At 29.8% G+C, this 16526-nt stretch overlaps 4 protein-coding genes across 8 annotated transcripts in view; 1 reads left to right on the top strand and 3 right to left on the bottom strand.

The window, feature by feature from the left end:
* The window catches only part of LOC108688093 (extracellular sulfatase SULF-1 homolog), an 86918-nt gene extending 79609 nt beyond the window's left edge, over window positions 1-7309 (top strand). Inside the window, exons 8-17 of one of the 5 annotated variants that reach the window (XM_018194212.1) lie at window positions 766-1058; window positions 3639-3989; window positions 4292-4463; window positions 4540-4795; window positions 4875-5060; window positions 5175-6090; window positions 6162-6557; window positions 6629-6820; window positions 6885-6975; window positions 7057-7309. In XM_018194212.1, the coding sequence (XP_018049701.1) occupies window positions 766-1058; window positions 3639-3989; window positions 4292-4463; window positions 4540-4795; window positions 4875-5060; window positions 5175-6090; window positions 6162-6557; window positions 6629-6820; window positions 6885-6975; window positions 7057-7144 (2941 nt within the window). In that variant the 3' untranslated portion in view covers window positions 7145-7309. Of the gene's footprint in view, window positions 1-762; window positions 1059-3638; window positions 3990-4291; window positions 4464-4539; window positions 4796-4874; window positions 5061-5174; window positions 6091-6161; window positions 6558-6628; window positions 6821-6884; window positions 6976-7056 lie in introns of those variants that run through there. The other 4 variants (XM_018194229.1, XM_018194196.1, XM_018194204.1 and 1 more) reach the window with 4 other exon arrangements.
* Window positions 7310-8890: 1581 nt separating this feature from the next.
* LOC108687565 (UPF0544 protein C5orf45 homolog) lies at window positions 8891-9737 on the bottom strand. Its single transcript, XM_018193419.1, has 3 exons — window positions 9622-9737; window positions 9482-9550; window positions 8891-9385 (listed from the first exon to the last, which is right to left on the bottom strand). The coding sequence occupies exons 1-3, from the start codon at window positions 9670-9672 to the stop codon at window positions 8891-8893; spliced, it is 615 nt and encodes a 204-aa protein (XP_018048908.1). The 5' UTR covers window positions 9673-9737.
* A 397-nt stretch (window positions 9738-10134) lies between these two features.
* LOC108687555 (ATP synthase subunit s, mitochondrial) lies at window positions 10135-11832 on the bottom strand. Its single transcript, XM_018193392.1, has 5 exons — window positions 11731-11832; window positions 11371-11459; window positions 11096-11301; window positions 10489-10651; window positions 10135-10243 (listed from the first exon to the last, which is right to left on the bottom strand). Exons 1-5 carry the CDS (start codon window positions 11740-11742, stop codon window positions 10135-10137), a joined length of 579 nt encoding a protein of 192 aa, XP_018048881.1. The 5' UTR covers window positions 11743-11832.
* Window positions 11833-13479: 1647 nt separating this feature from the next.
* LOC108687035 lies at window positions 13480-16375 on the bottom strand. Its single transcript, XM_018192627.1, has 9 exons — window positions 16206-16375; window positions 16087-16138; window positions 15811-16013; window positions 15592-15754; window positions 14821-14848; window positions 14316-14400; window positions 14207-14258; window positions 13900-14102; window positions 13480-13845 (listed from the first exon to the last, which is right to left on the bottom strand). Exons 1-9 carry the CDS (start codon window positions 16269-16271, stop codon window positions 13675-13677), a joined length of 1023 nt encoding a protein of 340 aa, XP_018048116.1. The 5' UTR covers window positions 16272-16375; the 3' UTR covers window positions 13480-13674.
* Window positions 16376-16526: the final 151 nt, after the last annotated feature.

The raw sequence follows: 16526 nt of genomic DNA, 5'->3' as shown, positions 1-16526 counted from the left end.
CACACACACACATATATATATATATATATATATGTATATGTACTGACACTTCAAATATTTTCTCTCATTTTCTAGCTGATTATGCAGGATGTATCATTACAAAAATCTCATAATATTGAAAAAGCTGTTTACTTATTTACTCATATTAACTAAAATTGTCAATTTTACAGTATCATTCTCTCAGTAAAATAAATTGTATTATTGTATGTTACTGAAAATGTTCTTGAAATATTTTTTAACTGAATTTTTTTCTAGTGAGATTTTATCTATAGAAAATTCAATAATTATATCAATCTTATTTCTTCTTGCTGGAACTTAATTGCTTGAATATTAGTATATTGACCTCGAGATCTTGATCATTTAGTACGGCGCGTTATGTCACTCGCATGATTCCCACGATGAATTCTCAATGTAATAATTTTCCATTGCATGTTCGAGTTTAACGTTCCTAAATATCTAACTTTAATGCGAGTCACATAACCGAATTTCAGTCCATACTGAGCTAAAATTCCTGTTTTATAATTTCATTAATTTGTCAGAACTTTCTGACTTGATTAGACGAAGTTACGTTGTTAAAAACGTCCTTTTTGCAGTGTGACTTTTTACAGACTTTACGAAGCTAGCGAGTTAAAATCTCCGTCATGCAGCTCCATTAAATTATTATAACAGTAATAATCCCGTTATCGCGAAGCGCAATATTTTTTTCTCAAAGTAAACCTCTCGCGCCGTATCGATCTCGCTTGTGACTAAAGCCCGTTACAGTAGCAAGCACGGCAGAAGGTCGAAGTTCAAGTGGCCCGACACATTCCTGATCGAATCCTCTGGCCGCCGTGAAACTCCGGAATCTATCGCTGAATCGAAGGCGCGAGAAGCCAGGAGACAAAATGTCACCCAAGTCAAGCGGCCGTTGAGTTCGACACCAGAAGGGGAGGACGATGATATTACTGATCCAGATGCGGATGTTGAAACAGAGCATCGATTCATAGAGAATGACACCGGAAGTGATCAGGATATCTCTGATGATGAGGATTTTGAGGACTCAATGATCGATGAGACGAGTGAGTTTAAATAGAAAGATTTTATTCTACTTCTATTTTCTTTTTTTAACAGAACATGATTCTTTGACGAATTGGATTTTTTGTCATTTAAAAAATATTGAAGTAATTTTGTCTAAAAAAAAATGCAATGAGAGTTATTTCATATTTTATTCTATATAATAAGATATGTCATCTAAAATATGTTTATAATTATATTCATGGATAACATACAATACATATTCAACAATTGTGTTTCGTAGATGTCAATTTTCACTTTAGATAAAGCCAAACAGAAATAGTTTCTTGTATTTAAAAATACACACAATTAGTTATAATTAAAAACAGAATTAAATCATTTTCTATTATTATACATATAATAATATTTTTATTCCAATTTTTGGAAAATAAATAGTACTACCAAATAGTAGCAAACATAAATTGTCGCCAGATAAAGAAAATAATGCCAATGAAAATAATAGTCGATGAATTTCTTTATTTTTTGATAAAACAAAATATAACAAAAAACCAACAATTAAAAATCAAAATCAGATTATATTAATATATCGTAATATATATCGTAATAAAAGGGAATACATGAGAATTATTTCATATTTATATATTTCATATTATTTCATATTTTATTCTATATTTTCCGATAATAATAAGATATGTTGTACGTGTATGTCTCAAAAAGTATATTTATATGTTTATATGGATAACATATATATTCAACAGTCGTGTTTTCCTATTGTCAATTTTTACACTCTAGATGGAGTTAGACATAGTTTGTTGTATTTAAAAATTATATACAATTGGTAATACATATACAATCAAATCGTAATCCTAATTATATTGTAAATTGATAAAAACATATAGGAAGAGATTGCATTTTTATTTTCTATTTCGTTAAATATGAATCAATTTTACTATTGTCTCTCGTTTTAATTATTAACAGCAATTCTTTGGATTTTTCGCGCGGTGATTATTTTGACAAAACGTTTTTACGTATAGTATGAAAATTAGATGTATTCTAATCAAATAAATGACCAAGGCTCTGACGATAAAATATAAATAGATAATAAATTGAATAATTAATTCATAGGATCATTACATTCATCGGATTATTGGAATCAATGAGATTGTTCAAATTCTCATTACATTTCAAATTATATTCTCAATATTAAAATTAGTTAATGATAATCCAATAGAAATTATCAATTTTTATCTTCTTTTTTTAAATTTTATTTTTGTTAGAAAAATTAGATTAGAAATTGCCAATTACACGTTATAAAATGACTATTGTAAAATGAAGCTCTAGGAAGCGTCAAGGCAGAGCAATATTAATCTTACGAAAACTCGGATAGATAGATCCGTTGATTCGACAAGAGCAGATGCTCTGGGCGTACAGCACAGCGTTACATTATAAAACCTACCGTTACACCAGATGCTGTGCGTATTACGCGTACACGCGCGGAGGAACAAGTTCTTTCCCTGGTATGCATTAGCATAAATACCCGGTCCTCGGGATTGAGCCGGGGCGCATCCTTCTTCCTGTTATCCTGCTCTCGAGATTATCGAGAGAGAGCTTTGTCGCGAGGGTATTTTTGGCGATAAACGTAATGCCAGTAAAAGCAAAACGTATGTATGAACATTATCGATGATGATGTTTCTCCAAATGCACAGGAAATCTCGAGATTTTGTATGTACGTATTATGGAATCAAGAACTATTTGGGGTGGATTTTTTTTTTTAAGGGAGATTTCCGCGCAAGGAAATATACAACATTCGGGTTCTAATGCCCATTTCTATCAATGTAGATTAACTTTAATCTCGATTTAATTCACTTTCTATTTGTCTGTAGTTTTAAGAATTAGAAAAAGATAAAAAGTAAGTTAAAATTGAGATTAAAGTTAATCTCATTGATAGAAATGGATATAAACCTGCTTGATTCCAACGATTCTTTTTTTTTTAGCTAAAATCTGCAGTGATATTATCGAGTATTCTTCCTTGTCGTCGAATATCAAGCTTCGAGGAATTAATTCGAGTTCTGTTGGTCTGTAATACTATGTTGCGTTATGTTTAACTTCATATGAATGTCTGTTTGCATATGAATATGAAGTCGATCCCTCTATGACTCCGTTTTCTAGATATTATAAACCACTTCGCATCCGCTTTCATTAGAGATCAGTGATTTCAAATATGATTACTTTAGTTTCCTCGTTGGAGCGATAACAGTCACAAATAATATAAATATTAATCTTCTGTCTGTGTACAAATATTTTAACGTTAATATATCACAGATAACGAATCATCAATATCCTATGAAAATTTTGAAAATTCGGCAAATTTTTATTTACGTTTTTAGCTTGGGATGTGTTTGCATCCATATGCACAGAAAGTTAACAAAACCATATATAATGAACGAATATTTCCAAAAAAGAAATTTTTGGAAAAATATTTGGAAAAATCTCGTCGAAATTTTGCTGAAAATTCCCATTTTTTAATTTTACAAACATCTTACAGATTCGCATATCAGGGAATCTGATAAATGAAATTAATCTGAAACAAATTTTTCATTGCTGCAAGTGCATTTGTGTCTTAGGCTCAGATCCACATCTCGACAATAGGGTGCATCCGATGCATGCGCCCTATGCGACAAAGCACGAGCGTCTCGCGGCGGAGTGCTCGCGACCAGAAGCGCAGACCGATTGTATCCCCGGACAGAAGTGGCGATGCGAGAGAGACGGGCACCGCTGGCGACGGCACAAGTGCAGATATGCGGCGCCTCCACCGCCGCAAAAGGTTTCCAAAAAGTGCGCTTGTTTTACCCCCAACGGCGTGATTTACACGAGGCTCGAGTCTAACGATTACGATGGACAGAGATATGGTTTCACGAAGGACCGCCGGCCTGTGGATCCTTATGATGATACAGCGGGATTCTTCATCAAACGAGGTGATCTTAATGTTATTATTGTTCTGCATTTTCATATCTATCAAAGAAAAAAATAAAAGCTTCAATAATAAAGATTTCCCAATAAATTTAAGCTTGACTTTTTATCCTAGAAATTTACAAATTATTCTCTTAAATTATTGAAATAATTGTTATGAAATGAATTAAACAAATAATTCAAATAAAAGCTCTGAGTAAATCAATAAATTATAATTACAATTTGTATTGGCTCTCAAAGGCTTCACTTTAACCTTTTGATATGAATTAAATTTGAATTAAAATGAATGAAAAATAATTTGACATAGGCAAGCGAGATATCATATCAGCCGAGGAAAATAATGAAGAATCTGATAATGACATTGACTTGGATGATAGAGACAGACGCGCGATTGACGAGGAAGATGATGATGATATGATGCAGGAGATTGATATGCTGGCGCGAGAAGTAAACGAAGAATATAAGAAAAACTTTAATAGGTACGAAAATAATTTTAAATATCGCAGAATTCGGAAGAGCTTTTTATTGTGAAACTCTGTATAACATGTATTTCAGAACCGGCAGTAATATGAGAATTGAGAACTCCGATGAAACTGACGAATTAAACAAATACATTGTCGACTACTTGGATTATGGCTACTCGATAAATGATTTTGATCCTTCTTTAGATAAGATTGTTAATGGTCGATTAAACTTGAATGATGTAATAAAAAGGCATCGGAGAGTACGGAGAAACGTGATGAAGAAGGATACTATAGAACATGTCACAAAGATTATGGAAAGCATTGAAGAAGAACTAGATGACTTGAAGGTAACATTTGATGAAATGTTGGGATCATAATATAATTTTATATATATTATTATTGAATATAAGCAATTTATTATTTTAGCAAACTCAAGTTCGTCACTTATCATCCGAAGTAGGAAAATCACTGTCGCCAAAATGTTTGGTTTTACCAGAAGGGGGTGTAAATTGTACCGAAGCTATATATCAAGATCCTAACGAATGGCGAATATCCAGACGAGAGATCGAGCACCAAATCCGAGAGATGCGAATGCAATTGGAAACGTTGAAAGTAAATTGTATAAATATATAAATTGTATAAATATTGTATTAATACAATATAATATGATATGTATAATGTATATTGATCTTTTAATTAAGTTTTATGACGTCTATGTATTTGCAGGAGATTCGCAGGCACTTAATGATCAAACGACCACAATTTTTGGATAATGAGGAGAAGCTTGCTGATGCAGAAGAAACTCGCAGTTCGCACAAAACCCACCATCATTCTCCAAAGGGACATGTAAGCCGCCATCATAAAAAGCACGATAAAATTGCTCATACCACTGCAGATCTTATCACAAACACGACTACGGAGTCTGTTACGAAGATTAATACTATTCCGAGCGATGAAAAATCGTCAACAACAGAAGAGAAGCCCGACAAATATAATTCTATCGAAACTACAACAGAGACTGAAACATCAACGACAATGATTCTAACGACAGTTAAACCGAAGAAACAACCTCGTCGTCAGAAGATTAAGGAGACACCTACGAACAGAACAGAAATCGAAGAGGATAAACCGCAAAGGCGTAGAAAAACGCATCATCATCGTAGAAACAATACGCTATTTACAAATAGTGTACACGATGATATCCCACGCGCGAATGCAACATATGTTAGCGATGTGACATTGTCTACGCAAAATCCTATTCGCGAGAAACACAATCATAAATTTATGACTGTTCCTGCTACTACGATTACAGAATCAAGCATTGCGAGGCAAGGAACTCATTATTCAGAAGTATTTAGGAGAAATAACGATTCCAGCGGAGATCATACTACGGAATCGATCACAATTACTGAATCTGGATCGACTATAACAATGACTTCGATACATATGACGGAGGTGCCAAAAACTAATCCGGCTATCGATAAAAGTTTCAGTCGACCTCGAAATACATCCATTATATTATCGACTACACCGTCAATGAAGAGATATCCTAAGGTACAAAAGAATAGGACATCAGGTATTCTTGGACCAGCGAGAATCGACGTTACTATTCTTGAATCTCCTGACAGAAAACACAAACAAGGTGTGAATCTTGATTAATTTTAATCCAAGGATATTTAAAGATATTTTTTTATTACATAATTTTTACTTTAGGTTTAATTAATAACAACGATCGTCTGCCACCAATGCTAAACACTCCATTAGAAGCACGACATAAATGTTATTGCGAGCCTGATACAAAAAAAGATGAGAAAGAGATTGCTAGGGAAGAAAGACGAAGATTGAAGGAGGAGCGTTTAAAGAAGAAAGAGCGAAAACTCAGAAAGAAGGCAAAGCTGGAAAAGGAATGTCTAACGGAAAAAATGAATTGCTTCGAGCACGATAACGATCACTGGCGTACCGCACCTCTATGGAATGCGGGACCATTTTGCTTTTGCATGAATGCTAATAATAACACATATTCGTGCATACGTACAATTAACAAGACGCACGATTTTCTGTACTGCGAATTTACCACAGGATTAGTAACATATTATAATTTAAGACTCGGTACGTATGAAAGGTATCTTAAGGAACAAGAGTTTACGAAAAAATGATTGATTTACATTTTTTCGTCATAGACCCATTTGAACAATGGAATAGAGCTTCATCTTTGACACTCACTGAAAAATCTTATCTGCACGATCAATTGGAACACTTGAAGGGCTGTAAAGGTACATGGGATTGTACAGTTGGTAACGCTAGAGAAGCTATGCCGCAGCTTCAGCAACATCAACGATATATTTCAAAAAGAAAATATAATGATGCATTCGGTACGTTTTGTAAAAAAATATTTATTTATATGTTAAATAATAAAAGTCTTATAAATTGTTTTAGCAGAAGATATGTTCGTACCTTCGGCGTTACAAATTATACGCGAAAGCGAACTTGGTAGTCCACCTAATAAAAGACGAAAGAAGTTACAAAAGTAAGTATAGAGATATTTTTAAATATTAAAAATAATTGAATCAAATATGATAATGTAAATATCAATATCATTTTGTTTTAGTTGGAATAGGCGTAGTAGAAGCTGGCAAACTAGCTGGCGACATCATCAAGATTCAGTGAATCCCCGACGTCATAATTATAGACATTAATACTGATTTATCTTTTTTTTTACGCTTCAACGATTTCGTGACAAATTGCCTTAGATATATATTGATTTCGCAATGCATTTAGTAATCTAATTTATTTAGTAATAAATAATGAAGAGACCGAGCTTATATTAGCAGATATTTAAATTAATAACTCGATTTTATTAGACCTTCGTCATCCACATTGTGCATGTTTTCAATACATTTTATGGCTACTATCAGATTTAATTGTAGAAATGTCATATGCACCGTGTGGAGCACATTTATAAATATATAAAATATGAAATTTTTATATGATTTATATACGTTTTATATAATTGGGACTATAAATAATTAAAGACGTAGTTAGGTAATTTTGTTCTATTTCGCAAATGTCTTTTGATGATAATTTATTCATTTTTTGAAGAATTAGTGAGAAAATAATTTATTGTGCAAGCAACTTGTCTAAGTATATCTTGAAATTTTTATAATATAAGTCACGACTAATCGCATTTGTTTAAAAATTAATAAATTGAATTTGACAATATTATTACTTTTCTCACTGTTAACATGTCGATATTAACCAATGTCAATATACATTTTCTTATTACATAAAAAGTATTTATTAGAGTATCTTTACTGAAATCAGCTGTGTAATAGAAGACTGAACACACAACGAAAAGAATAACTTTATCTTCCCTTGCCAATTACAATCTTTCTGTAATGTATTATTTGTGTAACAATTAGAAATGTTTATCAAATGCTGCCATTTTTTTTAACTCCCTTATTACCTTTATATGACAAAATGTACACATATTTTTACGTAATGCACTGCCAAAACATTTATAAGCATCGATATTCTTGGTATATCATAATATTGATTCTAAAGCAAGAATAGATGATAAGCTCTAAGCTTTAGTTGAATTTTTAAGATTGTTCAAAAACATAAAATTACTGTAATTACAAAATTTTTATTTGGGACTTTGACTCTTTTCTAATACGATAAATAATCGTATTTGTCCTCATATTATTTTAGCACAGCGGTTTTAGTAAAATGATTATTAGTAACGCATAATATATATTGAGGAAAAGTAGAATGCTGACATATATATAACTAGGAAGAAATAAAGATAAAATAAAATGATAAATTCATATATATATTCTAACATGTACAGTCTTCGGCTATATAATTGTTTTTTTTTTAATTACTTATCTTTATAGTATATTATATGAGTTTTTTATTGATATTGTAATAGTTTACAAATTCAAATTATTTATTTTAGATATATAAAAATTAAAAAATGTATGTAATAACATCTTTCAATTAGCATTCTACCTTTCCTCTCTTCTTTACATTATATACTAAACTGTCATTTACATTTATTTTTATTAGAAAAAAAATGTAACAAAAGGAAACGATGTATTTAAGTCTAGAATTTAGAAGAACAAACATTTTGTCTCTGCGGTATTATTTTCTTTATATAGGAAACATTATAAATTAAAAAAACGTTATTTAGTTACCAAAAATACATGTGTATGTATATAGATAATGAGAAGTAGGTAAATAATTTATGCATTTAATTGAAATTGTAGAATATATATTAAAATTTGTGAAAAAAGCAATTTGATATATTTTTTTGAATTTTTTGTATTAAATTCTGTAATACAATGTTACTTTTCAGGAAAATGATATATTTAATTCAAATACTGTAGGTTTCTGCAGTATTCTTTTATTAATTTACATAGAAATTATTTAATCATTCATGAAAATTAAATATCGATAGGATCATCTAATTCACTATAAGTTTCAAAAATGTTAACAAAATCATTATGATCTTTGTTTTTATCTCTATCTTGTAAATTGCATTTATCTTCAATTCTACAATTATAACTTGTAGAACTTGTAGTCTTTTCCATTTTATCAGCAATATTTTCACTTACAAAATCATTTACAATATCTTCAGAATCACATAAATTATTATTTACAGCATTACATTTTTCATTTGTTATCATATCTTCAGTCTCATGAATACTATCAGAAGATGAATTTTGTGCATTAGATAGACATTCTTCCTTTGAGTCTAGATATTTTGTCCACTCACTTTCAACAGGTTTATCAATGTCTAATTCTTGAACAGTGTTGATAGTATTATAATCATCATTGCTGTTCTCTTGATATAAGGAAAATGATACATCATTTGTCTTCAAATAATTCAAATGTTGAACATGAAGACGACAATCTTTGCCAGATCCTTGGAAATATATCTAGAAATAAAAACAGTGTGATTTAATATTTAATCAAAATAAAAATTATAACAAATCGTATTATTTGTTATCATTAATGAATTTTGAAACGTGTACCTTCTGTATGGATTGCTTTGCATTACACAACTTGCACTGCCATTTGCGTGCTTTTTTCACTATATGTACCTATAAAGATGTGAAAGAAATGAATAGGTTATAATAAATGCTACTATTAATGATATCCAATTTAAACTTACTTGATACATTTTGCAAGAATAACAACGTAAAACATTCATATCTTGTGGCATTTCTGAATTTATGTTGTAATTCGAAACTAGAAAACTACACAGAGAGCTTCCAATTCAAGTACGATTATAACTGCCACTCTGGAAACATCAGATCTGTTCTTTATATAGCTGAACTGGTGTAGATACACTCGACTCGTAGTACTCAGTGAAATAGATATATATAATAAATAGATATTTGAAGTTGAGCGAGAGATAGAAAAATTTTAGTTTTTTGAAAACTTCAATGCAGCGATAAAAGAACAGACTAATTTAAAATAATAAATAGAATGGAGTAGGGTACACATGGGAGCAACAACAAATATGTCCTAAAAGTAAAAAGTCAATTCTTAATTTATCTTTTTATATATTATTTTATTAAAGTACATATTGAATTAATATATTTTGTATTATATACGTTAAAAAAAAAATGACAAATCTGAACATTTACTATACACAAATGTGCAACTAACATTGATGTTCCATTTATGTCAATTCTATTGTACAATTTGGCAAAGCTTCTATAAGCTCTCTTCTAAGTGAAGCTTTATCTTTCAGGTATGGAATATCAGTAATCTTCAAAGCCTTCAGATTTCTGTAGAAGATAAAAAGAATTCAATATGTGAGTTATATATTTTTACAATTTAACAAACATTAAAAATATTTTTTAAAATATTTTTAAAAATATAAATATGTATAGTATTGAATTGTTCGGAAAGTTCGTGCCGATTTTGAAGGAAAATTGAAACGCAGAAGATTTAAATTTTTAATTTCATTTATTAAATTTAAATCTTTTGCGGCACGAACTTTCCGGACAACCCAATAATATAAAATGCTTACTTGAGATTTTTTAAACTGCGCACTCCTTGATCGGTTATACTCTTACATTCTTTGATTTCAAGAATAGTTAGGGTATCCTTTACTGCTGATAATAGTGGTAAGGCAGCGTTATATAAATAACGACAACGTATGAGTTTTACCTCGTCGATATATCTGCAACCAACTGAATTTCTATAAATATTACCCTTTATAAATATTACCTATCTAATAATATGATGATATACAATTTATTTATGAATGCAACTGATTTTTTTTAATTAACAATAGAGAAGAAATTTCCCAAACAACAAAAAGTGTCATAAGACGTTTTCTGTATCTAAAAGATGATTTAAAAACGTCTTATATCGTTATTATAATTTTAGACTTTGTGTTGTTGGGTTGCTATTATCTTTGTTAATAACAATATTAATTAACATAACACATTTGATTAATACATTCATTGTTCTTAATGAAAAATTTAAATTAATATCTAATTCTAAATTATATCGTATTAATTATATTGTTATTATCAAAGAATTCTCAGTTAAAATATCTCATTGTCAAATAATATTATTATAATTTATCATGTATATCATGTATACACATGCACATTTAATATGACACTAACCCAAATATGGAAATCCTACATGTGTTATTCCAGAGTCTGTACCATCTATTGCTTGAATATAATATTGAGTTTGATCTGACTGTAACTTATCATAATCTTTTAAGTATTCTGAGAAACCTTTCCATCTGACGCTGGCACCATTCTTTAAGAGCCACTCAGCACATGCACGATCTGGGCCAATCGACTTAATTCTTTCATAGTCAACCCTCAAAATAATTATTAAAAGTTGTATATTAGCAAATAATTTAATAATATAATAATGAATTTTCGGATACCTGTTAAATGGTATAGTTAACCAATAGAAGAGTTCTTTGTTAGGCACTTTTTGGCAATAATTTGTGGTGGTTAAAAGTCCATTTAATATCTATAAATAACATTTATATAATATATTATTTATATAATATAATAAAAAAAATTATATAATAAATAAATAAGTTCCTGCATTTTATATTACTCATTACTTCATATAAAATCAAAAATATGATTCGAATTATGCATCTTTCAACATGTTATTGTATCACACTTTATTTATTTTATATATATACACATATACAAAATGTGATATAATAAAAATGACAGTTAATCATATTATCATATATATTATTGTATTGACGAAATATAATAGTATATCATACGCGTGGCATCATTGTGCCTTCAGTTATTCTAACAACTGTATAAATTTACAACACGTCTGTAAACACTAGAAGATTAAATTTATTGTGAACAATTATGAAATAGTTTTCTTGTACCGAATATGTATCTCTGCCCGTATCAATATGGCGTACTGTTATCGATAGGAGAGAGACTGTGGAGACCTCTAGTCGAAGACGATATATATGATAAGGTTTCTCTCTGATGAAAATATGTGCACACATATTGTGCGTAACAGACGATATAGAAGATTTGAATTATTGACAACGTTTAATGATTTGATGACTTAACGATTAAACACATTATATTTCTATGGATTACTATCAACATTTTTACACAAAAGAAGATCCAATACTATAGGATTGAAGCGTCTGTATTTAAATTTTTAATATATATAGATATAACACACGAATAACTTGTATTGCTCACATTGGCATTTTCTTACATTATCATATTATTATTGAAATATCTTAAAGGTTTTAAAATTTAACAAATAAATTTCTTACAGTTGGTGCGTTCGGAGAGATACTATTTTATTAAAATGGATATTATTATGTAGTTTACATCCACTATTTCAGAGGATAATAATGCGCGGTGGTATTTTGTAGTTACAGCTAGAAAAGAGGCCTCTCACGTCCTCTCTAAAGTTTCTCTGCTATTTTATGATATGCCCACAGAATATGTGCGTAAAGAGCTCCAGATAATAAAAAGAACAGGGAACAGAGAACAGAAAATAATGCGTATTCATAGTCAAGCCTTATATTTAAGGCTTCCTTAAATTTATCTTCAGATACTCTACGAATTATTTCATTGGCTGCTGAGCATCTAAAGATAAATTTAAGGAAGCCTTAAGTACAAATACTCGTATTCATATATAGTCAGGCCTTATATTTAAGGAAGCTTTAAAGGTTTGAATACAGGCATGAGATCCGGTTGCACTAATGTTACTTTGATTTTAAGCGAAACTTAAAACTCTTTCTATCTCGCTTTAAAACCGAAAAAAGACAGGGATAAAGAGAGTTTTAAGCTTAAAATTAAAGTAACATTGGTGCAACCGAGCCTAAGTAGTAAGTGTTACAATTCTTGTGCTCAGACCCTAACAATGCATTATAAAAATAGTAATTAAAAATTGAAATAATTTAAGTCTAAAAAATATAAAAAAGTTAAAAAGCGTTAACTATTAAAAAAAAAATTAACAGAGAAGAATAAAATGCACTCAACTTTTTGATTATATCATTTAATTTAAATGATATAAATATGTATGTGCTTTTTATATTTCTAAATATCTTTCTTAGATTTAAATTATTCCGAATTTAATTATTATTTTTAGAATATATAATAATAGTGTGTAATTATCTTTTGTTATAGATAGAACAGCACGTTGCAATAATGTAAATAGCATAGAACAAGATTAAAGGACATATTATCCGCTGAAAATATCCGTGGCTACGTAGTTCAACGTGAACATTTGTGCACACAGAGGCGCCAGTGAACGAGTTTCATTTAAAACACGGGTACGTCAGACATTTATTTTCAAGCTTCTTTCTGAGTTCATTTTTTGTGCTACACTAATGTTACATTTTTTACACTTAAATTAGTATATAAAATTGATATAAGTTATAACTTACAATTAGATATATTGGAGAGAAAGAGAAAAGATGAAAAATACAAAGAGTTTAATTACAAAGAATATAGTAATCCATGCATTTTGAAAAGCAGGAACAAAATTTTTTTTGAACATTTTATTTTGAAGTGAGTTTGATACATATTAAGTATATGTATATATAATACTGCAGGGTGACTATTAGGATTACGTTGAAAATAAACCATTATATTTTCTTACTCTGTTTTGACAATCATTTTAACATAATTCTAATAGCCATCCTGTTTTAATAATTGCCATTGTCAATAATTAGAATATCTTCATGCTATTCATAATCAGATGCTAATTTTTTCAAATCTTCTTCAATGAAACGATAACAGTGCCATTGTTCCTTTGATGTCAGATCACTGGCTCCATATATTTTATAAAATTCTTGTGCTGGATTCCACTTAAGAACCACAAAGTCTAGTTTATGACAATCATTCTCAATTGCTTCCTGTGAATATTTTATTATTAGGTATATCACATATGTTACTCTAACTAAACGTACCTTTGCAACAGCTTTTAGAAGTTTGTTGCCAACATGTTTTCCTCGAAAGTCCGGCGTTACATAGATATCTTCCAGATACATAGATTTTCCACACCATGTGGAATAAGTGTAATAAGACAAAGTATATCCAATGACCTTTTTATCAGATGTTGCTACGTTACACAAATATAAAGATTGCCCCTCGAAGCCATCTCTTTCTAAGGCTAAAAGTTTTTTCAAGTTTTTTATCACAAGATATTATTTTAAAAATATTTCATAACATAATAAAATATATAACTGTTATAATATAAAACTGTATAAATCTCACTTTTATAATCAATTTTTGGTCCATCGGGCATTTTTTCGTAGTCTGCTAATTCCTGAAAAATAATATTCTTTATATTGTCTAATCGTTATCAGTTATCAACAAAAATTACCTGTATAAGCATTCTGATGGCTTCACAATCTTCACGTTTAGCTTTTCGTATGATTATTTCAGACATTATTAAAAACAAATATAAATTCTGGCGTCAAATATCAATAAATGTACGAAAATATGTAAGAAAATAAACGTGACGATTATATTTCCTTGAATGATCTGTGATAACTGATCTAATCTAATAAATATATGCATATAATGTAATGATTGGTATTTGTGTAAGTATACATACATGTATGATCTATACGTAGACTTCGTCAGATGTGAACTAGTATTAATTGCTATAGTTTCTGCATTTAAAACAATATCCGGAAGAGAGTATTGGAGAGAGACGTATTTTAAGCTTGCGGCACATGCTTATTTTTCTGCTGAATTAGAATTTTACCACTGTATTGGTTGCGATACTGGCATTAATAGCACCACAGTCAATACGATGCATGGCAAAATTCTAATCCAGCTAGCGATCCAGCAGGAAAATAAGCATCGCGTGTCGCCGGTTTTACTTCTCTTTCTCAAAGTGTCCGCAAGTGTCTGCATTGCGCATGTCAGTTAAACATATAATGCATTAATATTATTGTAAAAATGTTAAATAATATATTGCAGCAAAGAAAGAAATAAGATTCTCTTTAAAAATGTAAAGTGCAGGTAATTAAAAAAATATATAAAATAAAATTAAACATTCAATGTATAACATGTCAAACATGCGCGAAACATATCTATTTTCAATTTCTCTTGGAGAGATGTACCGACAAGGACACGTCTTGTTATATCTATAAAGTCTATGGATAAGATAAATCGGAAGGAGAAATACCAAAAGAGCACAATTGAAAATCAATTTGATTAAAAAAAATTATACGGTGCGATACACGCTGGAGAGAATGCATCGAATATTACAAAAATATATTATAGTGTATTATTTAATACAGTATATACTTAAGATTAAAGAAATAATTTTTTAATCTCATTTTATAATACAATTTATACAAGAAATTTTTTATTGAGCTTTCACTTTTGAAATAATAAAATAATAATAAAAAATAGAGAAAGCACAGCACAATAATTGTGGTGCAAAATTTTTGAAAGTATATTGAGTTAAAAATCAATTTTGTGCACTCAACAGTCTTTATTTTTATTAATATTTTATTATTAATTTAAAATTATAGCCATTGCAAAAATTATTATTTAATTTTAATTTTGAAGTGCATTTGATACAAATTAAATATTTGTATATATAATATAATCATTATCGTTGTTAGTTAATTACATTTATTCACAATCAGATGCCAATTTTTTCAAATTATTTTTTAAAATACGGTAACGGTGCCACGGTTCCTTAGATGACAGATCAATGGCACCATGTTTTTTGTAAAATTCTTGCGCTGGGTTCCACTCAAGAACCAAAAAGTCTAGTTTATGACAATCATTTTCAATTGCATCCTGCAAATATTTCATAATCAGGTATATATTTCATATGCAATTCTAACTGAACATACCTTCGCGACGGCTTTTAGAAGCTTGCTGCCAACACATTTCCCTCGAAAATCCGGTATCACATAAAGATCTTGCAGCAACATACCTTTTCCGCACCATGTGGCATAATTGTAATGAGAGATTGCGTATCCAATGATCTTTTCATCACATGTTGCCACGTTACAAAAATATAAAGGTTGTCCGTCGAAACCATCTCTTTCAAAGGCTAAATAATTTTTATCATAAAATATTGTTTTAGAGATATTTCATAACATAATATGAAGGCACACAAATCTCACTTTTATCATCAATTTCTGGTTTATCGGACAGCTTTTCGTAGTTCATAAGTTCCTGTAAAATGACATTTTTTATGCATAAAAGTTGTCTAACATTTTTATCGGTTATCAACAAAAAATACCTTTGAAAGTTTTTGGATGGTTTTACAATCTTCACGTCTAGCTTTTCGTACGATTATTTCAGACATTATCAATAACGAGTACAGATTTCGTTTTTAAATATCGCAAATAAATGTGAATATTTGAAAAATGTTACGTACAGATGGAAGAAAGTAAACCTAATAATTATAACCTCGAGTGATCTGTGAAATCTGAGACAATTTAACAGCGATATATTTATACACACACACACACACACACACACACACACACACACACACACATACACACACGCACATACACACACGCACACACACACACACACACACACACACACACACACA

Source organism: Atta colombica, unplaced genomic scaffold, assembly GCF_001594045.1.
Source record: "Atta colombica isolate Treedump-2 unplaced genomic scaffold, Acol1.0 scaffold102, whole genome shotgun sequence".
Taxonomy (NCBI): Eukaryota; Metazoa; Arthropoda; class Insecta; order Hymenoptera; family Formicidae; genus Atta; species Atta colombica.
Note: the sequence above shows the minus strand (reverse complement) of the source record. Positions and strands in the feature narration are given on the sequence as shown.

Coding starts and splice junctions, on each gene's coding strand:
- LOC108687565 (XM_018193419.1), bottom strand. CDS start 9,672: ATGCCACAAGATATGAATGTTTTACGTTGTTATTCTTGCAAAATGTAT. Junction 9,551..9,621: donor ATTCTTGCAAAATGTATCAA/GTAAGTTTAAAT, acceptor ACATCTTTATAG/GTACATATAGTGAAAAAAGC. Junction 9,386..9,481: donor CAAAGCAATCCATACAGAAG/GTACACGTTTCA, acceptor TTTTATTTCTAG/ATATATTTCCAAGGATCTGG.
- LOC108687555 (XM_018193392.1), bottom strand. Junction 10,652..11,095: donor TGTAGGATTTCCATATTTGG/GTTAGTGTCATA, acceptor ATAGAAATTCAG/TTGGTTGCAGATATATCGAC. Junction 10,244..10,488: donor CGCAGTTTAAAAAATCTCAA/GTAAGCATTTTA, acceptor TATCTTCTACAG/AAATCTGAAGGCTTTGAAGA.
- LOC108687035 (XM_018192627.1), bottom strand. CDS start 16,271: ATGTCTGAAATAATCGTACGAAAAGCTAGACGTGAAGATTGTAAAACC. Junction 15,755..15,810: donor TTCTAAAAGCCGTCGCGAAG/GTATGTTCAGTT, acceptor AAATATTTGCAG/GATGCAATTGAAAATGATTG. Junction 14,401..14,820: donor GGACACTTTGAGAAAGAGAA/GTAAAACCGGCG, acceptor TTGACGCCAGAA/TTTATATTTGTTTTTAATAA.